Source organism: Caloenas nicobarica, chromosome 17 (genome assembly GCF_036013445.1).
Source record: "Caloenas nicobarica isolate bCalNic1 chromosome 17, bCalNic1.hap1, whole genome shotgun sequence".
NCBI classification, from domain to species: Eukaryota; Metazoa; Chordata; class Aves; order Columbiformes; family Columbidae; genus Caloenas; species Caloenas nicobarica.
Window position 1 is genome coordinate 13,318,525 of NC_088261.1, and position 25,964 is coordinate 13,344,488.

The window sequence follows — 25,964 nt, forward strand, 5'->3', positions numbered from 1 at the left end:
GACATCTTGTCCAGGAGGATCCTGGGAGAGACACTATCAAAGGCTTTACTGACATCCAAAAAGATCATATCGACAGGCATCCCTTGGTCAGCTACGTGGGCAACTTTAACCCAGAATGAAATTAAGTCTGTCAGGCAAGACTTTCCCCTCATGAACCCGCGCTGGCTGGGACCAATGACTCCGTTGTTGTTCAGATGTTTTTCATCTGAATGAGTTACCCGGAGTTACCCCCGTGTCTGTGTCTTTCTGGCCAGGAGTCTGTCCTGAGAAGGGGACCCAGCCTCTGCCACTCTCTGGAGAGACAAACCCTGTGTCCATGGCACCGAGAACACAAAGGGTCACTTGTGCAAGACCACCCTTCATCTGAACCACTTAGGTATGTACTTGTGGATGGGGTATCAAGCCTTATAGCGTAAACGCCCGTGTAATTGGCACTGCCCAGAATGGCTACTGCAGACACAGACTGCTGTGCTGCAGAGCTTTATATTGAGGCAAATTAAGTGAGGAGCACTGAGGCCAATTCTGTTTCATGTCTTTATCAATGATCTGGACAAAGGGATCGAGTGCATCCTCAGTAAGTTTGCAGAGAACACCAAGTTGGCTGGGAGTGTTGATCTGCTGAAGCGTGGGAAGGCCATACAGAGGGATCTGAACTGGCTGGATCGTTGGGCTGAGGCCAGTTGTATGAGGTTTTACCAGGCCGAGTGCCAGGTCCTGCACTTGGGTCACAACAACCCCACGAACGCTCCAGGCTCTGGGAAGAGCGGCTGGAAAGCTGCCCCATGGAAAAGGACCTGGATCTGTTGGTCAACAGTGGCTGAAAATGAGCCAGCGCGTGCCCAGGTGGCCAAAAAGGCCAATGGTATCCTGGCTTGTATCAGGAATGCTTGGCAGCTGGACTGTGAGAAAGCTGCCAGAACACTCAGGCCTTACACCAACACAAAGCATCAGAGACAGTGGAAGTCGAAAGAGGGCACGGCTGGAAGACTAAGCACTGCTTATCCCTGAATGTTCTGCTGTCTCTCTGTTCCCTTCCACCCACCCACACATACAGGAACTGTCCATGCAGCTCCAAAATGGCATTGGAGGAAGGACCCAAGGAAAAAAATATAATTGCTCCAGGTACATTTCCTTTGTTGAAACACACAGGAAGCACAGCTCCTCATTTACACAGTCATAAAAGAAGACAGTGAAATCGAAAGGGGATGGCAATATTATTAATAAATAAAAAGCAACCACCAATAAGAGAAAAAAAAAAAAAAAAAAGAAAGTCTGAGCCTGCAATGATATAACTGTTAAGCAGAAGATGATGGGCAGTTCATTGCTTCAGGAAACATCCAGTCATCAATGTCCACAGGGCATTCTTGAGCTCCTGGTTCCTCATGCTGTAGATGAGAGGATTCACAACTTGAGGAACTACTGAGTACAGAACAGAAACTATCACACCCAGGGATGGGGAGGAGATGGAGGGGGGCTTCAGGTAGGCAAACATGGCGGTGATGATGAACAGGGAGACCACGGCCAGGTGAGGGAGACAGGTGGAAAAGGCTTTGTGGCGTCCCTGCTCAGAGGGGATCCTCAGCACGGCCCTGAAGATCTGCACATAGGACAACACAATGAACACAAAACACACAAAGAATAAAAAGGCACTAAAAAAAATAATTCCATCTTCCCTGAGGTAGGAGTGTGAGCAGGAGAGCTTGAGGATCTGGGGGACTTCACAGAAGAACTGGTCCACGACATTGCCCTTGCACAGTGGCAGTGAAAATGTATTGGCCGTGTGCAGCAGAGCATTGAGAAACCCAGTGGCCCAGGCAGCTGCTGCCATGTGGACACAAGCTCTGCTGCCCAGGAGGGTCCCGTAGTGCAGGGGTTTGCAGATGGCAACGTAGCGGTCAAAGGACATGACGGTGAGAAGAGAATATTCTGCTGTACCACAGAAAAAGAAAAAAAAGACCTGTGCAGCACATCCTGTGTAGGAGATGTTCCTGGTGTCCCAAAGAGAACTGGCCATGGATTTAGGCAGAGTTGTGGAGATGAAGCCCAGGTCAAGGAGGGCGAGGTTGAGGAGGAAGAAGTACATGGGCGTGTGGAGGTGCTGGTCACAGGCTGTGGTGGTGATGATGAGGCCGTTGCCCAGGAGGGCAGCCAGGTAGATGCCCAGGAAGAGCCAGAAGTGCAAGAGTTGCAGCTCCCGTGTGTCTGAGAATGCCAGGAGGAGGAACTGCATGATGGAGCTGCTGTTGGACATCTCCTGTTTCTTGGCATGGAGGCACTGTTCAAAAAAATGAAATGACAATTTAAAATGAGGGAAGAATCCTCTGAGAAGGCCAATGCATCTTTTCATAGAAATCACCCCAATTGAAATGCATTTCCTTTCTCTGGTCTGTGATGGCTGAGTGTGCTGTGAGCAGCAGGACCTCTGTACGTGTGCTGCCAAGCAGCCAGCTTTGCTCTGCTGCAGTGGGGACAGGGGAGCTGGTTTGTGACAGATCCAGCATTCATAGTGAATGTCAGATGTCATCCACCGTTAATGGAAACGTTCAGTATCTGTGCTCATGACTCTCAAGAGCATGGGCTGCAGAGGGGAGCCTTAGCATGTCTTTATAATAATACTGTCCATGGTTTTTATTTACCACCATCACATATGGTGAAGGGAACAAGTCTTCATTTTCATGACTGAAAATGCGAAGAGTCATGTGGCAGGACAGGCAATAGGGCTCAGCTTCCTATGGCTTAGAGCAGAGTCAGGAGGTAGCAGTGTCTTTCAGTTTTTTTACCCATCTCTTGAGAGATTTTTCTTGTGCTGCTTTGAAGATGATTTCACACACAAATAACTCTGAAAAAACCCAAACAACTGGAGTCATATAGAAGTGGGGGAGCAGTGTTTGAAAGGGCAGATCTGCAAACTCTTCTCAGTCCCAGCCCAGAGGTGGAGATCTGATGGAGAGAGCAGGACACGACCCCTCACTGAGAGAAGAAAGGACTCTGGCAGGACAGTGCGGACCCCAAGGAAAGGCTCAGCACTCCTGGGATCCTACAGCAGAGCTGGGCCTTTCTGGGGGCAGCTGGTGAGCCCAGCAGGACAGGCAGAGCAGAGTCAGGGCTCCTGAAGATGGGATGTGCTAAAGAGACAGTCAGATCATTGCCCAGCAGACAACACCCAGCAGCCACCTGCAGAGAAGGAGCAGAAGAGCTCCTGAACACCCCCTGCTCTGCTGCCTGGAGCTGTCCCTGCCTGCAGCTGTGTCTCTGTCTCCAGGTCTCCTCCTGTCAGTGTCACAGACCCCATCCCAGCCGCTGTGTGCTCAGCTCTGCCCCGCAGACCCCTCCCAGCAGCCGGGCACTGCCCAGGGGCAGCTCTGTGTGGGCCGGTTCTGATGGGAACTTCAGAGCAGCCCTGATGAGGCTGGAAAAGTCATCCTGATGCTGTCTGTAAGCCACAGTGTATTGATTTCTGATACTCCAAGGTTTATTTACCTCTAAGAGAAGCAGATTTGGGATTTCAGTGCGTCCTCCTGAACTGAGACATGAGTTTCTATGTTGCATTGCCTCTATGTCTATTTTGTTCCAAAGTAGGACATTGAAAGAACAGGATCCTCCCCTTTCAAGTAGCATTTGCCATGCCATGCTTCTTAAAAAGTCTCCTGAGTAATTTCCTGGGGTCATCTTCTGCTGTGAGCAGCCCTGACCCACACAGCACCTTCTTGGCAACAGGACTCTGCCCTGCCAGATGTTGTTCCTTCCCCCCACAGCTTCTCCCCTCAGTGTTGTTGAGATCTCCGTGGGCAGGCTGAGTGCTGACCCTGGCAGGCAGCAGAGTCCCTGCCCCGGCACAGCCCTGTGGTGCAGGGACCCTGCTCTGCAGGACAGCCCTGGGCAGTGCAGCTGCAAAATTGGCTGCTTTGATTTTCAAAACTGCTGAACAAGAGTCCCCTCCATAGAGATGCCACCAGCTGTGACTGTGTCAGTTTTAGGAGATGCCTCCAGGAGATACAACTACATTGCCCTGCACCCAGAGACTTACTATGTCAAGGACTGTGAAGATTTCTCCTCCAGTGAGCTCTCAGTCATCCTCCCAGTCCTGACCACCTTCAAGGTCTCTCTGCCTCGCTCATCCCCCTGAGTTCCCCAGGCGGAGCCCTCAGCCCTGCTGCGCTTTGCAGAGGAGCTGCTCCTGGGCAGAGCTGTCTCTCTGCAGTGCTGCCGCTTGCCATGAGCTCCCTCTGTCCCAGGAGCCCAGCCCAGCTCAACAGCACAGGAGCAGCACAAGATATTTTAATGACCCCTCTGGTGGATTTGATGCTGAGTCCATGAACCTCAGACCCTGGAGGAAGTTGAAGAAACCTCTCAAGAAGTCCGAGTCAGATTCAAACTCCAAAGTTTCTTGTAATGTTCATGGGTCCCACTGAGGAACACTACTGAGGAACCATCCCCAGGGTCTGGTTAGAGAAGAAAACTGGAGGCAGAGATGACAGGTCAGGAAAAGCAAGGTGAAGGTCTCTCTGATGATTAGTAAAACTAGTTGTGTTTCATCAATCAAGGGGCCAAGCCCTGACCCCCAACCCTGGGAAGGCAAATCCTGTCCCTCCCACATTGCCCAGGGCTGTTCCTGGGACAGTGTGATGTGGGCTGTGCAAGGCCAAGGGCAGGACTATGGTCCAACACCTCCCAGGTTCCTGGCTGGGGACAAGGAGGCCATGAGGCCCCTGTGCTGTAAGGACAAGGTGTCTCCTCACAGGCATCAGAGGTGGAGACAACAGCCATAGCTGAGGGGAGAAGGAGCTCATGTCTGTTGGGGGCTTTCAGCCTCTTTACATCCCTTGATAATCTCCACGACAGCCTGTGCTATGCTGTGGCATCACCTGCACCTCTTTCCCTGCAGGCTGGAGACATCCCCCCTGCTGCCCCACCTTGCTCTTGTCTGAGCATCTTCCTTCCTTTGCTGATCTCTCTCCATCCTCTCCAGCTGCTCCTTGAAGCACAAAGCCTTGGGCTGATGCAGACTGCCTCTGGGTGACCTGCTCCACCACAGCACTGCCCTTCCAGTCACATTCTTTCCTCCACATGTCCAGCTGGAACCTACCCAGTTGCATTTTGTGGCATTATTTCTTTCTCAAGCTCTTTCCCACTATGACGAAAATCTCCACCATCTCTGAAACCACCCTTCAAGCACTCTCAGGCTCCTCCTACACTGCTGCAGCCTCCCCAGCGCTTCTGGGCCAAAGCAGCCCAGGTCCCTCAGCATCCCACACCATGAGCACAAGGTCCTGAACCCTGCCTTGGCAGAGCCCTACACTCTCCAGTTCCTCCCTAGCTCTCCAAACTGGGAAGCCGCACACTGGCACACACCCGTGTGTGTGGGGTCACACCAGTGCCGAACCGAATGGGATGAGAACTCCAGGTGTCTGGGTCCCCACGCTCCTCCTCATGCAGCCCCGCGTGCAGCTGCCTTGTTCATGGTGAGCGTGCAGCACGGGCTTGTGTGGCGGCCCTTGTAGTGCCCAGGCCCTTCTCCTCAGGGTCACTGCTCAGCGTGTCAGGTCCTGCTCTGTCCTGATGGATGGGGTTATTCTCCTACTCTGATACAGAATTGGCCACTTGTCCTTGTAAATCCTCTGAGGTTTCCGGTGGCTGAAAGTGAACTGAACTGAAGCTGAACTCCTCCCTGAACTGAAGCTCCATTTGCTCAGCTGTTAGTGTTTACACGTAGCCAGCTTATCCTGATAAAGGTGTTTCTCCCAACATAACAGTATGAGGAATTACAGGACACTACAAATACCACATCCTGGAGAAACTGTGGGGTCTTGGGGGTCTAATACTCATAATTCCAGAGGTCTGGAGTCAGAGGGGAAGTTTCCCTTCATGTGGGACAGCAGCAGGGATGCGTGGAGCTCTGTCTGGGGACAGACGATGTCACCTGAAGGTTGAGGAATCAGCATGAGAGGGCAGAACAACATGGGCAATGTTGTGGTGGGTGGACATCAGCAACAGACACACTGATGAGGAAGAGGAATTAGATGAGGCCTCCTTCGGACAGATGAAAGTAGCCTCATGTTTGCAGGGCCATTTCCTCACAGCAGACTTAAGATATCTCAATATCTGCAAGGTACCAGCCATGCAGGAGGGTTTTGCAGCTCATTGAGAACATCTTCCTGACACAGGTGACTGAGGAGTCAGTGAGGTGAGGTGCCCTGTGGGACTTCCCACCTACAAACCAGAAAGAGTTGGCCAGGAATGTAACAGTCAGGGATGAGAAAGGAGACTTGAGGCTCCTGGAAGATGATAACAAGGCAAAGAGCAGGATTTCAGGAGAGCAGGCTTTGGCCTACTTGGGTCCTATGGGATATGACCGTGGTGTCTGTAGCATTTTTTCTCTCACATTTTCTGCCTCCTCTCTCTCACCTGCTGTTGTGTGAAACACTAATCCCAATAAATTTACAACAGCATTCCCTTCTATGAAACAAAAATCCCAATAAAACTTCAAAATTTTTTTGTTTTTAGTTAACATTCAAACATCATGTTTAATTTTACACAACTTCGGATCAAAATGTTGGAGTACTCAAGTGCCTGGCTAAGGCCGGGCAAAATCTTCCAAGGATTTCTTGCAAGTGCCTTAATATTTCATAGATCAACAACTGCAGAATCTTTTAAATTTAAATCAATTCACGTGATTGCCGTTAAACAATTCTCTGTAATCTCAACTCATAAACAAGTGGGGAAGCAAAATGTAGGCAGATTTATTGCCCCACATGACTTCAGTTCGTGCCAATATTTTTATAAAATAAACTTTGACTTAGGGGAATCATCTCATTTCACATTCATGTCTTCATTTTGAAAGACTGAGTTTGTCAAATTCCTTTAAAAATTCTACATTACGAGGCCAGCACGAAACCATGACTTTGTTCTGCACAAAATAACTTAAAACAACTCCCCTGTACATGTTTATACCACAACATATCTGAAGAACTCAAAAAGAATTTGTGAACACGAGGAAGTTCTGCGGGATTTGCAGGCGTTTTAACTCCACTGCAACGTGTAGCCTTGGCCTAATTGAAGTTCCAGGCCAGTAATTTCCAGGACCTTGTAAAAACAAATTTTTAAAAAGCCATATTATAAAAAATTGATAGTTCTTATTTCAGATTGCTTCTCATTACCTTCTTAATTCATCTTTTTTGATATTATATTATATCCTATCCTATTATATCATGTTATCTTACAACCTATTATATTCTATCCTATTATACTATATTGTATTAATTATATTAATTATATCATATATTATATTACATTATAGCATATTATATAGTACTATATTATATTATGTTACGCTGCTGTTGATTTTACATATTATATTTCTATTATCAATATCCCTTTCCTATAAAAATTCTAAATTTTAATATATTAACACATTGTCTTTTGGCTGAAAGGCAGATGGAAACACGACTCAACAGAACACTGAGTCATAAATTCATAACTAAATAACAATCAATTAAATTAAACATCAATGGATTTTAGCTCCAGGGGTCTCACTGAACAGCACGACCATGATTTGTGACCAGAATCATTAATTCTGGAGGAAAACTAAATGGATTTACCTGTTTTTCACTGTTGTAGGACACGACGTGAGGAGATGGCATTTCTTGCCCATCCTGTGACACCATCACTCTCCGGACAGTTGAGCTCAGCCCCAAAATTTTAATTTGAGTGAACTTCAGATTATTTGGATCAGTGTAACCTTGGTGCAAAACCTTTATCTCTAAAACATCCTGAAAGAAAAGTAAAAAAAAAAAAAAAAAAAATTTTTTTTCCTTGGGCAGTTATTTGTCAGAAAACACTTTTTCACTTGAGGCTCACAATTTTTTTCTTCTTCAATTAGAAAAAGTGCTGTTATTTATTTTCTGAATGTTGGCAGTTTTGATTTTCCCCATTCCTTCACCTCTCCTGCTGCTGAATATTAAACAGATTTGTCCTGATGTGAATTTCAAAGCACAGGAAAGGATGAAAACAATTTGTTTTCATAATTCAAACCTTTTTTTTTTTTTCCCTGATTTTCTAGTATTTCTCTGGAGTTTCCCAAACTACTGAATTCAGTGGAAAGATTTTTGTGCAACCATCGATTATTGCTGAAGTCCTGCGGGCATTTTGCTGATTTATTTTTAATTTGCCTTTTACAAATGCAAAAAAAATGCTTAAAATAGATTGTGAAGCTCTTAATTGCCGAACTTAATTAATAATAATACAGTTATTTTATTGCATTCTTCATTACTGGTCGATTTACAAGTGTTTTAATTAAGCTTTTCTTTACCAGCTTTCTGTAAAAGCAGGAAAAGGTGCATTTATTATGTTATTTTACAACTGAAAACAGCAAAAAAACCCACCCTTTCTCCCTTAGCAGTTAATGTCCAATCACTTGACAAAGTCAAAATGAATGAGAAATATGAGCATGATAGATAAAATACTAAAATTAAAATGCAGATTAGAATTAAAATTACTGTTAAGAATAACAAATTTTGGCCAACTGGATAGTGAAACAACACAATTCTTACAAATTCTTACAATATACAAAGCATTTATTTTAAATCAATAGTCTGTATAATTCCCGTCTAATTTAATTCCAGCTATCCAACCACTTAAAACAGAAATTTAAAGCTGATACGCAGGAAATTGCAATAATTGTAATAAGCAGCACCAATCACTGACTTTCTTACACAGTATTTGCTCTGTGGTCTATTTTCCATGCTGAAGAATAATGATAAAAATTGTGAATAGCAATAAAAATTAAGAATAGTGATATAAATTTAGAATAATAAAAATTAAGAATAAAACCTCGTTACAAATGGAGTCAGTGACTCCACACCAGCCTCTGTTCAAAGGTCCTGCTGGGAACCCAACTGGCTCTTTTCCATCAGGACATTGGATGGTGGGAGCAGAAAATCTTGTCCTTTATTGCAGCAGTGAAAAAAAAACAAAAAACAAAAAACCCAAAACACAACAAACCTGGGGTGTGAGAAGCAAATATTTCTGTACTATTAATAAATAAATTTTAAAATATTTTGCTAATATCATCTATTGTATCTTTATCTTACTTTTTTAATTTCTGGGTTTGTGTATGGTTTCTAATTTGCATAATAATACAATATCCAGAATTTATAAATAAATATGTGTTTGTTGATGGAAGTTCTAGTCTGTCCAAGTAAATTTGTGTCTATATAGATTTATGCTAAATTGAGGCTATAAAATATGCACAAGCTGATTGGCTGAAATGTCTTAATTTACATAAGTGGTTGAAAACTGACGTGCAGGTGACGCAGCCGAAACATACTCTGGCTTGGAGGTCTCAGGCTGAGCCAGCTACTTCATAAATATAAATACAAATATGTGGAATAGCCTCACTGACATAAATTAAGTTTCCCCAATTTTTTGCAAAATTAGTTTATCAATGTAAAATATGCTATTGCATATATTGTCTCTTTGAAAAAATAAATAAAATATAAAATAAAACAAAAATAAAATTACAAAAAGAAAATAAAATTTAAAAACCAAAATAAAATGGAAAATAAAGCATATCAAAGTAAAATAAAACAAAAAATAAAGCTAAAGAAAGTAAAATAAAATTTAAAAGAGAAAACAACCCCAAACCAAACAAAAGAAAATAAACCAAAAGGAAATAAAGTAAAATAAAATAAAACAAATTAAACAAAACAAAACAAACCAAACAAAACAATAAAACTGAAATATCTGCAACAGTTTCCAGGACACTGGTAACAGCTTGTCCATCACACAGGATCAGCAGCACATTGGGATATTGACACATTTTTTAAATGTCAAATTAAAATACTTCAATTAAACACACCAGGGTAATCACCCTGGCTATTCCAAAGCCGTTCGTTACCATGACATACCTGATGAGCAGTAAATGAGGTCAGCAGGTACTGCCCCGTTTCATACGCCTCTGGTAAAAACACACAGCAAAACAAAATGGATTTGCTGGTCACCTTTATATTTTCAGTTAAATAGAATTTTAATTAAAGAAAATATATATATATGCACATATGTGTTGTGCAGAGCCTGCAACATTTTTTATGTTAAAAAAATCACAATTCTGTGTATTACTTGTGTTAATCTCAGGGAATAATTTATAGTTATTACGAGACTACTAGATAGGTGTTATCTGAAGATAATTTGAATTTATTAATAGAAAGGAAATTAGTTAAATTCATCTATAGATACATTCCCCACAGGTTTGAAAATAAATTCTTATTATAAACATTTTTGTCCAGGGCGCAATTCAATTTATGCAAAATATATGTTCTATAAATAACAACACTGCTATTATTTTACCATCACTGCATTCATTTTACATTTTATCTTTTTTATTTTACATTTTACTGTAAATTTAGAATAATTACAATTATTACAACTGAATTTAATTTTTTTTAGTTTCATTAACTAAGTTAAATCATTGTACTATAATATTTTTTTCTGATTTGTGCTCATGCTTCCTACGCCCAAAACAAAAGTTAACTGCTCGTGTTGGCAAAAAGGCAAAATTTATATATTGTTGATGCTGAATTAGTTAATTTATCGTGTGAAAACTAAATGTTGTACTTACCGATGCTCACCCCGTCATCCCAATAAAGCTGCCCTTCTGCAACTGAACTGTCATTCAACGCAACGGTAAGTGACAACGGGTTTTTTCGGCTACGAAATAAAATTTAAAAAAATAATAACCTTTTTCTTGAGAAAGCATGTTTTATGGTTTTCAGGTGCTATAATTTCTATTCTAGATATTTTACACAATTTATCTCTGGTACCAACCTTCCCCAATTCAGAGTGTTTAAACATGACCACGGGGAGGAAATGAAAAGGAGAGAAAAAAAAACCTATCATATAATTAAGATTGATTTTCTCAAGACTGCAAATGTTCACACAACATGGGAGATATGAAAGCAGAAAATTTCACTTTTCCTAGGTTGAAATTAAGGAGTGCAAAAAAAATGCTCTCGCTATGTAATTAAGACACAATTTATTTGCCAGGCTACTAATTAAATATCTCCTTTTAAAAAGGAATCATCATCATAATCAATTAATACCTGTAAAATGTGGTATTAGCAGGACTTTGCTGAGTGAGGATGTAGCCGCCTCGGATGTGCAGGTTGATATGTCCCAAAGGAGCCGATAAATTTCTGAACTGTCCCCTAAAGTCAACATACTCATCCTATTTATGATTAATAAATTAAAAATAATTTTTAAAAATATAGTCTCTTTGTTGAATTACCCATTTAAAATTTTTTTGAATGAAAGTTTGTAAATACAGACTAAATATATTTTATATCTATTATATATTATTTATATTATACATATTATATAAATATATAATATAGCAATAAATATATGATAAATACATAATGTAGAAAATAAATACATAATAAATATATATTAAATACAAAATAAATATAAATGCATCCTAAAGGAGTTGTTACTGCAAATCCTTTTTTAACAGAGAACTATGTATTTTCAAGATAAAATCTGAAATGCTACATATATAAACCAATTTCACAACACCTGATAATCATAGTGATGTTTGAAGCCTGAGGCCATAGAAACTGTTTCAATGTTTTGTCTTCTTCCCCTCCATTCTTGGAAAATAAGGTATAATTTTCATTGAAGGGTTTAAGAAAAATAAATATAATATATTTTTAAAAATTACTTACGGTATGATAATCATACCATCGGGCATTGGGCAGGTAAGCGTTCACCACTACAGCACCCTGGAATTAAACATTTTTGGTTTAAATCTATTAAAGCCCAAAAGTAACTTTTAGCTCAAGTCAATTCTAATATTTTCATCAATTTCTAATATTGCCTAAATCTTACCCCCTTTTTTTTTTTTCTAAATAATTCACCTGTTCCAGGACAGGGCTGATGAGCAGTGCCGGTCCCCACAGAAATTGTTTATAGATCTCCCATGTCAGTTTGTCATCCACAAACCTGTAAAACAAGTAAAAGTGATGGAACCCTCAGTGTCAGCATTTCCCCATATATTTCCTCCTTGAAACCTTTATTCTCCAAAAAACTACAATTTCCTCAACTGTAAGCATGCTCCCAGTAATAATAATAATATCTATTTATAATTATTAATATATAATTATATATAAATAATAATATATAAATAGTATATAAACACGTTTATTACTGTTATTGCTTATATATTATATAAATGTATCATATAATATGTATTATATGTACAGTGTATAATATATAATATGTTACCTAATGTATTATTTTTATGATAATATAATGATGTAATAATTATAATATAATAGGTGATACCTATAAATAAATATTATGTATTAGGATACATAATATAAATAATATAAAATATAGCAAACAATAAGTAATAAATATGCAATAAATATTATGTATTATAAATATATATTATATGCCTGTATATTCTCTCTATATTATATACTCTTATATAGTATACATTTTATATAGTGTAAAATTTTATTGTTATACAGGTTATTTCAAAAAGATGGACCCAATGTGAAATCACACAGCTTTGAAATTGGGTTCATCCTAATGTGAAAATATGTATTGAGATCCTAATGTGAAAATCATTAGGGAAATACCACTTATTAATTTTCATTTCTGCTGTTTCTTTAGGCTTGCTGGCCTATGTCTACATATATTGAATTTTATATTTAGGATATTTAGAGCACAAAACTTAAAAAAAATATCTTACTTGCTATTAGCAAGAGCTAAATTAAGTAGTGGCCCAGTTGCTTTCTGATTTGAACCATTTTTTTTTCTTTTTTTTGACAGGTACTTTGTCAACATCAGATCTTAAATGAGGGAAAATTAGGTTGGGATTTCACACTGACAATTCAGTATTTTTTAGGGGAACATAAGAATTTGTAAATATTAGACTTGAACGTTAAGGCATTAAACAGTTTTGGCACATATTGCCCCTTCTGAACAGGTACAAATAAAGTCTTCTGACTCTAAATATATGCTTAAAACAAGCAAAAAAACCCCAACCAACCAACAAAACACCCGTATCAGTAATATCACTCTGGATGATGACAATGAGCTTTACGATTTATATATCAAGTTTATTTGTAGTGAAGAAAAAAATGGTGGCCTCCGTTTTGAGCCCTGAGGCAATCTGCCACCTGGGGTGCCGCCATTCTGAGCCCTGAGGTGATTCTGGTGCCGCTATTTTGAGCCCTGAGCTGAGGGGCCCAAGAATGACCCCAGGATTTGCAGTTTGGCCTCCCCAGTGCCCAGCATGGGGGACGGTCACTGCCCTTGTATCACCACCAGTGTGGCCAGTGGTACAAGCCAGGATGCTGGTGGCCTTTTTGGCCACCTGGGCACACGCTGGCTCATGTTCAGCTGCTGTCACCAACACCCCCATGTCCAGATCCCTCTGTAGATCCTTCCCACCCGCCAGCAGATCAACACTCCCACACAACGTGGCGTCATCCACAACTCCCTGGGGGTTCACTTGATCCCCGGCCTTGATCCTGCAGATTTCCCTGGGAACTGCTGGTTAACGCAGCGGGACAGACAACACGACACGTACTCATGCAGCAGGGGCCGGACGACGGTGCTGCCATGGGCGTTGGCTTCGTACATCAACGTGTACAGATACGGCAGGAGAGAATATCGGATATTCAGCACGTTCCTGGAAATGTCTTCGAATGTGGAATTCCAGGCAACAGGATCTTGCCTCTAAACAAAAGAATATCTTGTTATTCAAAGAGGATTATTTTGTTAGGAAGAGATGGGGAAAAAATAACTTCAGCATCTTTTTTTCATCTTATTACGCATCAACTCATATAATTCAGCAGCAGTAATTGTCAAACATGCCTTAAAATCAACATAGCAACGCACAGCTGAGGAGATCTGGTTGGAGCTTTGCAAATTCCTTCAGTTCCGAGTACTTTTATTTATTTCTCTGTCCTTTAATGAAAACCAAACAGATCTGCTCAACCTAAAGCTCTAACGTGAATAAAAACACTATTTCCCTTACTGCCGTTTTCCCAGTTTTACAACTTTCTATCATACATTCCTCAGCACAGTCTGGCATTTAGGCAGTTATTTTCATTTATTCTTAAAAGAAATACAATATTTTAAAGCATGAAGTGGGCGAAGTACAGGAATTTTAGATACTCAGGTATCTCATTGTGCTGGTCCCTTTTCTAATTTGCTGAAAATTATGAATAATTAGAGATGACAAAAATAAGGTCAGTGTTGCCCCTTTAAATCTGTAGTGTCAAAGTAATTATTTTAGTCTTGTAAGTGCGGCATATTGAAATAATTAACTACATTTTTAAAATAACTCTTGTAGTCTTGTAGAGTTGGTATGTTTAAGTAGAATTGGAACATGTGAAAAATAACCATTTTATTCTTATAGTTGTGGTGTGTTTACATGAAAATGGCATAAATGAGGAATAAAAAAAATAAAGGAAATGGGGAAAATATGAGAAAAAAAAAAAACTTGGTGAAAGAAAATGCAGAAGTTGTCCACCTTTGATCCTTCACCATTGTGATTCCTTGAATACGGGTAAAAGGCACCGAGCTCCATCCAACGAGCGCACAGCTCATACTCTGAGTTTCCGAAGAAGCCACAGATATCAGCTCCTGTCTGAAAATTAAAAAAAAAAAAAATCCAATGGCAATACTATTTTGTTAATAAAGATAACTGAAATATAAAGTAATAAATCAGGAGCTTACATAAGATATTCCGAAGAGACTAAACTCCATCATGCCTGCAATGAAATTAAAAAATAATTCAATAATTAAAAAAAAAAATCCAATAATAACAACTACACTTTTCTATTTGGTATAGTGAGGGTTTCTCAGGATGAGAAAAGGAAAATAATTTCCAGAATTCCCCCATTTCTTCAGAAGCAAAGCAGCAGATTTTGAGTAACAAGGAGAGGATGGGTTTGAGGACAATGTGTTGCTCAAATGCACAAATCAAACCCAATGCCTATAGAAACCATGAACTTTCTTAAGAGGTGATAAGGATGAGGTCAAGAAGAGATTGGCTGTAAATTCCAATTTTCAACCTGTTTTGGCTGAAAAAAAAATGAAAGGAGATCAAGACGAAGCATGGAATAAATTTGCTATTAAATTAATTTTTTATTTCTTAATTAATAAATTCATTTTATTTTATTTTATTAAAATTATTAATTTTTATAAATCACATTATCAGCAACGTACCAATGATGGATTTATCCAGCTGGTTCCAGGCAGCCGTGTTGTCCCCCAGCCAATGTCCTGACCACTTCCCGCTGCTGGGGAAGGTCGAGCGGGTGACGACGATTCCTCGCTCCCCCGTGATGCTCCGCAATGCACTGGGAGGAGAAACCAATGGGATGAGAACTAAAAATAACCATAAAAAGTCTTACTCATGACTCCGAAAATAAAACTGGTGCCTCATCTTCCTGTAGGGAAGCTCTGCCTGTGACCAGGAGCAGCCGTAAACCAAATGTATGGGGTTTTAATTGCAATTATGATCCATACATCTCCAGAAACTAAGAATTAAGTGTCGATCAACTTGTCGTTAGAAAATGAATTTTCAAAACCAGGTGTCACTAAATTAAGGATTTCCAGTTAAGACTTCATGGGAAAACACAAGTGTGGCCCAACTTACGCATTTTTTTAAGGGTTACGTGATCTAGTCCAGGGCACGTTAGTCTGTTATTACAATAATAATTATAGTTTGCAGCAACAGTTAAAAATTATCTGAACAAAATTCAAACCAGGGGACAAAACAGAAGCACAGGGAATATTAGACCTGTCAGCATGAGTTGCTGAAAAGGCATTGGAACAAAAAAATAAGCTTCTGATCCATGATTGTTGCAAAAGAAATAAGATTATTTGAAACAGCCAGCACAGATTTGTCTAAAAATGGTCATATTAAAGTTGAAGTTTTTGTCTCAGAGTGGGAATGGGCCTCACAGCAAAGAAGAACCAGTTGATGGGACACAGCTTGGAATGAAATTTGATTTTATTTAGCTTTTCTGTAAGCAAAAAAAGTTGCATGGTTTAGGTCAGGAGTAAATAACTATTCAAGGATGATGTTGAAGGGAATTTAATTTTCTTTATTTTCTTTTCTCCCTCATTCCTCAAATAATAAATAACATATTTGATGTCCTTAAAGAATTCTTGGACTACTACAGCAAGATCCCTGTACGGGTAATCAAGTAAAAGAAAAAAAAAAAAAAAAAAAACAACAAAAACCAACAAACCAACCCCATTTAAATCAAAAAGAAAAGTTTTTTTTAAAAAAATTAACAGAGTTAGGCCGAATTCAATTCACTTAAATTCCCTTAGTAATGAAATTGGACTAATGTGGTGTAGTTATATACAATACATATTATTATATAAATTATAGTGCCTCTAAACCAGAGGAAAATATTTCTTGACAGAACCAATGATCATATTCCTCTTCATGTTTAATTGCTCTCTGCTTAAAATAACCAACTTCCTTTAGATTTGGATTATTATTATCATCATTATGATCATTATTATTATCTTCATCATTATTATTATCACCATCATTATTTTGTCCTTCCCATCTCGTCGGCTATTAAATGTGCCATCTGCTCAGTCAAAAATTCAAGTAGATTTTTCTTTACTTATGCTAATATTAAATAAATAAATAAATCATTGAATTAAATTAATAAAAATATTACCAGGAGAGGGATTAGGGTTGTGGAGATCTTTAAAAACCTCATTAAACTAGAAATGAAGCATTATTATTATATTATCATTCAATCAGAAGCTATTGAAAATAGGCTACAATATGATTTGCTATGGAATATATAATCAAATTAGCCTTGGGATTGAGAAAACAATTTCTAAAAAAGGAAAACTTAAGCACACAATTTACATTTCAGAAGTGAATTTTCCCTTTTCAGCACCATTTCATTTATTTTAATGAAATTTATTTAATGAAATATATAAATTTTCATTTATTTAAAGAAATTCACTTAAGTATGGTTGGATTGTAGACTACATTTTAAAATTTATGTTCATTTTCCTTCCTGTGATGCAAGGGCAAAAGAAGCTCAGCGCTATAATAAACCAATTTTTTGCAGATATAAAAAATGTTGTGTATTTGAACCACTCAAATTATCCGCAAGTAACCGAATTGAAGATATTCAGATGAATAGAAAAATTATGAGAAAAAAAAGATTTCTAGTAAATAACTCTGAAACTTTTTGTCATGAGAACAGAGACATCAAATATTAATTTGCAACAGTTTTTGGAAAGAATGAAAAAAAGTTACTTACTCGAGGGTGGGTTTTGTTTGTGACCACCCATAAAGGTTGTGGACATCATAGTGACGGACGGGGGAACCATCAGGGAGGAATTGCTGCCCCTCCATGCAGAGCGTCTTGAAAGCCAAGCCCTCTGACCGCGACCCCAGCTCTAGCAGAAACGGAATGAAAACATGCTTTTTTTAATAATTGGCATCCAGTAAGAATTTTAACAAGTTGTTTGTTTTGGTTTTGTTTGTTTGTTTGGTTTTAATAGTATTTACTTCCCTTTGAAATATTTACATGGTCATTTATTTTATTTTAATGAAAATGACATTGGATTTCAGACGTTTAGGAAATGCTGACATTTTATTTCAGAAATTTAGGAAATTCTGGAATTCCATTGCAAAACTTTAGGAAATTCTGAAATTCCCGATGCTCAGTAAGTACCTGGGCCCGCAAGAGAAATATTAATAGCAACTCAGTTCTAGATGCTCTTACTGAAGAGGATAAAGGCTAAACAGAATTTATCCTAACTCAGAAAATATTGCACATTTTTGTAAAGAACACCATATACACAAAGAACTTTGGAGGGAAGTCCATTCTGAATATTTTGCTTCCTGAGAAATGGTATTCAACACATCAGGAGGCAACAGGAGGATTCTAACCAAGCAGCAGTGAGTTATTGCTAATTAATAGTGATTTACATCAGTAGCAAAGCCCTCCTGAGAAGAACAAGGATTTCAAGATCATTCCTCAAATTAGACTTTAAAATTTTACATATTATAACAACTTATCAGAGAAGGCACAAGGATATTTTTGAAAGTGTTAGTCATTAAGTGCATTTTTTCATCTTACAAAATCCCGACAGTCGCAGTCTTGACTGTGTCCAAAGCAAAGTCCGAAGATAAAAAATAGATACAAAAATCTAGCAAAAAATATTTATTTTAAAATGTTTAAATTTTTTACAGCAGTGATCAGACTCACGGGGCACATATGGTGGAAAATTGAGCTCTTGGTTTCTGCAGCCGCCAACGGCACCATTAACGAAGCTCGAAGGTTCGTTCATGTCCTGAAAAAAGAAAGCAAAATGCTAGATTAACATACTCCTCTTCGATTTAATACATTAGTTCCTTTCAGTTATTTTAGTTGTGCCCTGAATATTTAATTGTCTTTGCCAGCAGGCTGACCAAGTACATTAAATGAACAGGGAAATTCAGATTTTCAGGACTATTCCACTGGTTCAATGGATACTTTTTTCTGATGAGAAATTCCCTTCATAGGCAGATTCTGAATTTCTCATTTCCCAGAGAGTAAAGTTTCCATTTCCTGTTTCTCAACTACATTTCCAGAAAAGGGCAAGTTTTCCTCTCTGAAAAGTGAAAGCAATACAGAAAATATTGCTACAGATACATGAACATCTGAAATCTCTGAATTTGGTAATGATGGTGCTTGTCCTCGGTGCCCGTGATTCTCAGGTTGCAGCCAGGATATGTGAAAATTCCAAATATTTTCCTGGGTTTCTAGATGTTTTGTGGTTTTCTATAGAAATACTATTAATATTGAGTAGTTTCCAGCGCTGTTGCAAGTCCATGTCATTTAAGAAGGAAGCTAAACCTATTTATCTAATTTTACCTTGCAGAAGTAATAATGGAATAAAAAATAGTCTCTCACTGCCAATAAAACAAATTAAAGGAAAATAAAACAATAGAATAAGATAGTAAAAAATAAACCAAAAACAAAATTAAAAAAAAAAAACAGGCACGCACACAAAAAGCTAAACTACAAAAACAACTTTAGGAATTCACAGAACAACAACAACACTGCAAAAGAGCCTTTAGGTGGGTCACAAGTAAATAATGATAATTTGAGAAAGTAACATTTTTTAACATGGAAAAAAACGGCAGAAATAATGATGCTGTTCAGAAGAAGGATTTTTAAACTTCTGAAATTATATTTAGCATTAAACGTCTATTTCCTCCCTTGGAGGCACCAGAAGAGGGTTTTGAGGTGTTGAGAGCCAATCCTGGGATAAAAATATGAAGAAAATCTCAGAAATAGAATAATTTTCAACACTTACTATCCAGATGCCATCGAATTTCAAGCTTTGCGATGCATTGTGGGGGTTGGTGTAGACTTCAGCGATTTCTCTCGTCCACCATTCAGCTGTGGAATTGCGGAAGAAATCTGGAAAAGCAGTGTACGCACGGTAGATCTGGAAAAGAAAAAAAATCGTTGAAGCATAGACACAGGAGTGTCCTACTACTAAAGTGTTGGGATTAGTTTAGTTATGTAAAAAATACAAATTTAATTTTTTCTTAAATAATTCATGGGTTTGCTACAGTTTTTAGATGTTCTGACAAAAAGGTGTTCTGACTCTGACTTCAGAGTGAGGATAATAATGGAAATAAAATCAGATTTTATTTAGGTTTTTTGGATGTTCTGGTAGAAAAACTGGACACTTTCTGCATCTGACTTCGTAGACGAAATTTTTCAGACATTTAACTTCTGTAAACCTTAATGAATTTGCTGCTCCCTCTCTATTTGTGTCAGTCCCCAAAGATAATCAGCATTTACCTCCACTTGGGTGTCCCAATCCAGTGAGTTGTTAACGATGACGTTGGGAAGATCTGGCCAGACCTGGGAGGAAGAAAGAGATGGTAAAATAATCAAATTAAACTGGATGAAAAAAATGAGGATCAACAGCAATAAAACTTCACTGCCACATCGTCCAATGGCGACGCAAACCAAATATATTTCCATTTGTAGCATTTGATGTGTCATCTAAATTTGGGAATGTACGTGAAATTAGATATCTCCTCTCCAACACCCGACCTTGTTTGATGCTTATTTAGTAAAATAATCCTCTTTTTTAAGAACCCCACCTTTCCGTACATGATGTCACCAGTATCGGGCCATTTGATGAAGACGTCTTTCTCCAAAGCTCTTGTGAAGGCGAGGTAATTGGTTTCGTTACCAGATATGGCTGGGTCCTAAAATTAAAGGATTCATTAATTAATAAAAATACTACTAATAATAATTTTAAATAATTAATAAATCATTAATTAATTAATAAACTAATTTAAAAATAAATAGAATTTCTATGCTCAAAAGACAAGTCCTGAAATGCCATTGAACACGTTCTGTATTCTGCAACGCTGTACTGTATCTTAAAACCAGAATTCAACTGGAATTTAAAGCCGTAATTTAAAACAAGAGTTAGACACCCACCAGGATCAGGATAAACCTCATTCCTTCTTCTCGGATTTTGTTGATTAGAGCTGGTAATCCCACAAAGCGTGAGTCCAGAGTGAAGTCCAGCTGCCGTTCCATATAATCAATATCTGCATACTGAATATCCTGTAGTTTACACCAAAAAAAATAAAGGGCTTTTTTTTGTCATTTCCTGAATGACATGATCCACCAGCAAGTTCATCATCCATTTGCAAAAATGGGCAAGCTACTGATTTTTTGTTTGTTTGTTTTTTTGTTTTAACGTAAAATTGGAATCTGCTGCAGCTTAAAGTTCAGGTTATCGGATGAACAGACTCACACAACCCATCCAGTCAGAAATTCAACTTTCACCATAGTATTTAGGGTGAAAAAACCCAGAAATTCATACATGTGAACAAAAACATATTTGTGCAGGTGTATAAATATATATTGATATAGATGTTGCCTGCGTCCGTGTTACTACACACTGTCCAGAAACAAGGGAATCGCTCCATGCCAAAATAATTGGATGTTTGTAAAACATTAAAAGTTAATGTTTGTAAAATGAAAGCCATGCTTTTCATAGCTTTTAGGTAGCTTTTGGTAGCATTTAGGTAGCTTTTGTAGTTTTCCCCTAAATACACCAAAATGTAGCTTTTTCAGCACAGGACGATGTATAATACAAACAAAACTGCTTTGCTTTGTTTCCCTGCAAAGCGCATGGAAAAGTTGAACTGTGGCATTAATTGTAATATTTCTTTTACTGTTTTAAATTAGATAATACTCCGAAACCAGAAATTCAAGCAGCATCACAATATGTAATGACTCTCAACGTACGTAGGGTATCCTGGCTGCTTTCATGTCTTCCACCAACTTAGCAATTTCAGCATCATTTTCATATCCGTAGCGGCACAACTGGAATCCAAGTGCCCAGTAGGGTGGCATGACAGGTCACCCAACCAGCTGAAAATGGAAAAAAGATCATCATAATGATGATAAATCATAAACATAATAAATCATAAACAATGATTACAATTAAAAAAGTAAATATAAAAATACAAACAAAATGAAAATGGGGGAAGAGGGGCAAGAGGGGGAACCATAGCAAACCAAAACAACCCCAAAACGCTTTGAATTTGTAAAAGGAGAACAGTACTGCAGTGTATTCCTGAACAACGAGCTCTGGTGTCGGCCCCAAAAAAACGTAAAAGTCCAGAATTCCCCCAGTTGTGCGATAAGTCAGAGCAGAGCTGGAAGGTCACATCTGGAATAGTGCGAGAAGGCAACAAATGCTTGTGTAAGGCAAAAACTGAACACTGGAGTGAAACACATGGAGAAAAGAAAGCAAAATGTTGAGGTTTTTTTTACCCATTGCGTTGCTGTTAAGCAAGAGAACTCCGTGGGCGTTGCCGTCCTCTTCAAGACCCATGTAGAATGGCTGGAAACCATATGAATTCAACTTGTACTGCAAAAAAAATAAAGTATTTTCAGTTGGAATGACATCATAAGCGTTCGGTTATTTACACCCAACAACAAATTATCCATTATCAATAACAAAGTTAATAAACGATCTGATGCACAATGGTAGAGCATGCAGCAAAAACTGTTGAACGTTGAACATGCAGTGGAAAGCATTGACCAGGAGAAAACATTTTCAGCTTCAAATTTTGAGGTCGATCTGTTTCAGATCACTCAAGGTGGGGAGGGAAGAAAATGTATTTCTAGATTGAGAAATTGCTAATTTGAAAGAGCTTCCCTAGGAGAAAACGTTATTCTTTTCCAGTATTTCTAGTTAGCTGTTATCATCAAGACAAGATGGTGACTTTCTCTTAGTTTTGATTTACTCAAAATGTTTCAATTTTCAAATTATAGCTGTAATAATGCACGGCTGTTCCATGATTCATTCCTTGCAAACTGTCAATATTTGTATTATGTGCTAGTGCTAGAGTCAGGTTATGGTTGAACTCAGTGACCCTGAGGGTCTCTTCCAACCTAAATTCTACGATATTACGATTCTATTCAAAACCAATACATGGGTATGCTGAGACTATTTATTTATTTATTTGTTTAAATTCATAAGTATGAATTCAATCCCAGAGTTGCAGGATCTCATGGCTCAAAATGGCAGCACCAGAGGTGGCAGGATCACCTCAGAACACAAAATGGTGGCACCAGGGGCACTAAAATCACCTCAAAACACAAAATGGTGTCACCAGAATCACCTCAAAACATGAAATGGTGGCATCGGGGCATCAAAATCACCTCAGCACACAAAATGTCAGCACCAGGGACACCAAAATCACCTCAAAACACACACAAAAAAGCAGAAATTCCAGGTAAGAAAGCAAAATGGACTTTTTTTTAAATTCCACGTACTCCGGGAGGCTGGTCCCTAGCGAACATCCCCCAGGTGTGCCAGTTCATGTTGCGGCGAAACGCAGTGTGTTCGGTTTCGCCAAATCCGTACAGATATTGGGAGGCCAAACGGGTTGAAATCTGGATGAACATGTCGCTGAAGGTGAAGGTTGGAAGCTGCGAATCCCAGCTGAAATGGGGGAAATAGAACAAGATGGCAGGAAGTGTCTAAAAATCTCATTATTCTCCAATTTGGAGTAAAGCTTTTATGGTTATCAAGAAAACTTCAACAACATTAGGACTTCAATAATTTAATGTATTTTTTGCACAGATTATGTTGAAATCTTGGGTGTAAATCAAATTTTCTTCTGTTAGAAACTAAGTCATACTCTGATAGTTCTTCCAGCAACTACCATAGACGTGGGAGGCCAAATCATGGAATAAATACTTTTTGCCAACCAGAGTAAATTAAGACAATTTGCAATTAAATTTTTATTATTTTAAAGAAGAGTTTAGTATTTGGCAGGTGGGGTTGTTTTATGGGACGGACACAAAAACTTGTCTTGTGGCATTTAGAACAGATGGGACAATAAAATGTTTTGGCTGGAAAGTTAAAAAAAGAAAAAGGAAAAAGGTGAAGAAAAAAAAGGGATGGGGAAGAAATAATGAAATATTGAGGTGAAATTAAATTAAATTTATAAATAAAAGAAAAATGAAATTAACAAAATTAAATGAAAAATTTAAATTGGCAAAATGAAATGAAAAAATAAACAAAAAATGAAAAATACAAATTAAAAAATAAATTTTAAAAAAAGGAAAAATAAAATCAGTATAATTAAATTAAAAAATTAAATTAAATGAGTGTGGCTTACATCACCATCCCTGTGCTTCGGCGTCGGACCTGGATGCCAAATGGTTTGTCCTGAACCACCACATCATAAAGTCGATTCTCAACTGTGCTCTCGGGGGCCGTGGGGAGATTTAGCGGAACTGGCACCTTGTACCGTTCATTTGCATAGTCATAAATCTATACATGGAAAATGCACATGGAATATGCATAAATTAGCAAGTTACATTTTCAAGAATTCAAGATAAAAATAGTGAAAACATTTTCTTGTAATCACAGAAGTCAGGGATTGGAAGTGACCTCGAAATACCATCCAGTCCAATCCCCCCGCCAGAGCAGGAACACTCAAATGAGATTACACAGGAAGGTGTCCAGGCGGGTTTTGAATGTCGCCAGAGAAAGAGACTCCACAACCTTGCTGGGCAGCCTGTTCTTCTCATATTTAAGTGGAACCTCCTGTGTTCCTGTTTGTACCCATTGCCCCTTGTCCTATCCTTGATTGTCACTGGGAAGAGCCTGGCTCCATCCTCCTGACACTCACCCTTTCCACGTTTATAACCATTAATGAGGTCACCCCTCAGTCTCCTCTTCTCCAAGATAAAGAGACTCAGCTCCTTCAGCCTTTCCTCATAAGGGAAGGGAACTTTCCTTGTTGCTTCCCCACATCCTCTGACAACAGCCTTATATTCTTCCCAGCTCCACTCCATCATCTTCGTGGCTCTGCAGTGAGCTCTCTCTAGCAGTTCCCTGTCCTTCTTCTACTAGAGGGGCCCAGAACTGGACACAATATTCCAGATGTGGTCTCACCAGGGCAGAGTAGAGGGGCAGGAGAACCTCCCTCAACCTACTAACCACCCCCCTTCTAATCCACCCCAGGATGCCATTGGCCTTCCTGGCCACAAGGGCACAGTCCTGGCTCATGGTCATCCTGCTGTCCCCCACGGCTCCCAGGTCCCTTTCTCCTACACTGCTCTCCAACAGGTTGTTCCCCAACTTATGCTGGAACTAGATGCAAGACTCTATACTTGCCCTTGTTCTATTATTTCCTTAAGTTTCTCCCTGCCCAGCTCTCCAGCCTGTCCAGGTCTCTAGATGGCAGCACAGTCTTCTGGTGTGTCAGCCACTCCTCCCAGTCTGGTGTCATCAGCAAACTTGATGGCAGTGCACTCTATTCCCTCATCCAAGTCGTTGATGAGTATTTTGAATAGTACTGGTCCCAGTACTGACCCTTGAGGGACCCCACTAGATACTTCTATTGGCCAATACAAATTAATCTACAGACTGAAAGACTTGGACTCGGACATAGAAAATTGTTCCATTTTTTCTCACCAATAACAGTAAAAAAATCTGAATTACTGAATTATGGTTGAGTCCATTTCCTGAAATAAGCATTCCATTTCAATATATGGTCTTTTGCAAATTCCTTTAAAATATTTGGGTTGGGAAATTAAGAACCTTTATTTTGGGCCAGAAATGGCTTATTTAATTTTGGGGGTATATTGATTTAAATATATTTTTATGTGCGGTAAACAAATTTCAATATTTGGGTTGAATTTCTAGCCAGATTTAAGAGACTTTTCTTCGGGTATCATAGAAGTTGGCATGAGTCAATTCAAGCCTAAGAGCAATAAAAGCAATTTGGTTAAAACGAGAAATTTATTTGGATAACAAAAAAAATATGAGCAAACACATTATTCCTGGAAATCACGTTATTCTGACCAGTGGAAGAACATAAATTTGAAGAAATTCACCTTAAATTGCAGCATGTGGTTGGTGTGATATATCACCTCCAGGCGCAGGGTGCTGATCGGTGACGTGGATTTCTGGGACGCTTCGAGGTCCTTCCCTGTGAAGGTGACATTGGCTGTCACACCAGATGACACATATGTGACATCAGCAACGGAATAATCGTTGTCAGGGCCGTTGTAGTAGCAGTAGGGGATGCTAAAATCAGAGGTGACTTCCTGCGCGTGGAAATGTGATGAGTTGATTTCCTTTCAATTTATATTTGCTTTCTCAAATTCCTTCAAAATATTTGGGTTGGGAAATCAAGAATCTTTATTTGGGGCCAGGAATGACTCATTTAATTATTTAAATTAACAGAAACAAATAAAATAAATTAATAAAAATATAAATGAAATCATATTTAAATTAATATCAATTAACTAATAACTACTTAAATTAATTTAAACTTTCTGGTTCACCGACTTTTTTAAATTACCTTTTGTTTTATTTTTATTTAGCAACAAGATTTCCAAACCTCTTGT

At 38.7% G+C, this 25,964-nt stretch overlaps 1 protein-coding gene and 1 pseudogene across 1 annotated transcript; both read right to left on the reverse strand.

Moving 5' to 3' along the window:
* Positions 1 to 1,318: 1,318 nt before the first annotated feature.
* LOC135995774 (olfactory receptor 14A16-like) lies at positions 1,319 to 2,251 on the reverse strand. The gene has a single exon (XM_065647306.1). The coding sequence runs from the start codon at positions 2,249 to 2,251 to the stop codon at positions 1,319 to 1,321; it is 933 nt and encodes a 310-aa protein (XP_065503378.1).
* A 4,769-nt stretch (positions 2,252 to 7,020) lies between these two features.
* The window catches only part of LOC135995506 (maltase-glucoamylase-like), a 41,343-nt pseudogene continuing 22,399 nt past the window's right edge, over positions 7,021 to 25,964 (reverse strand).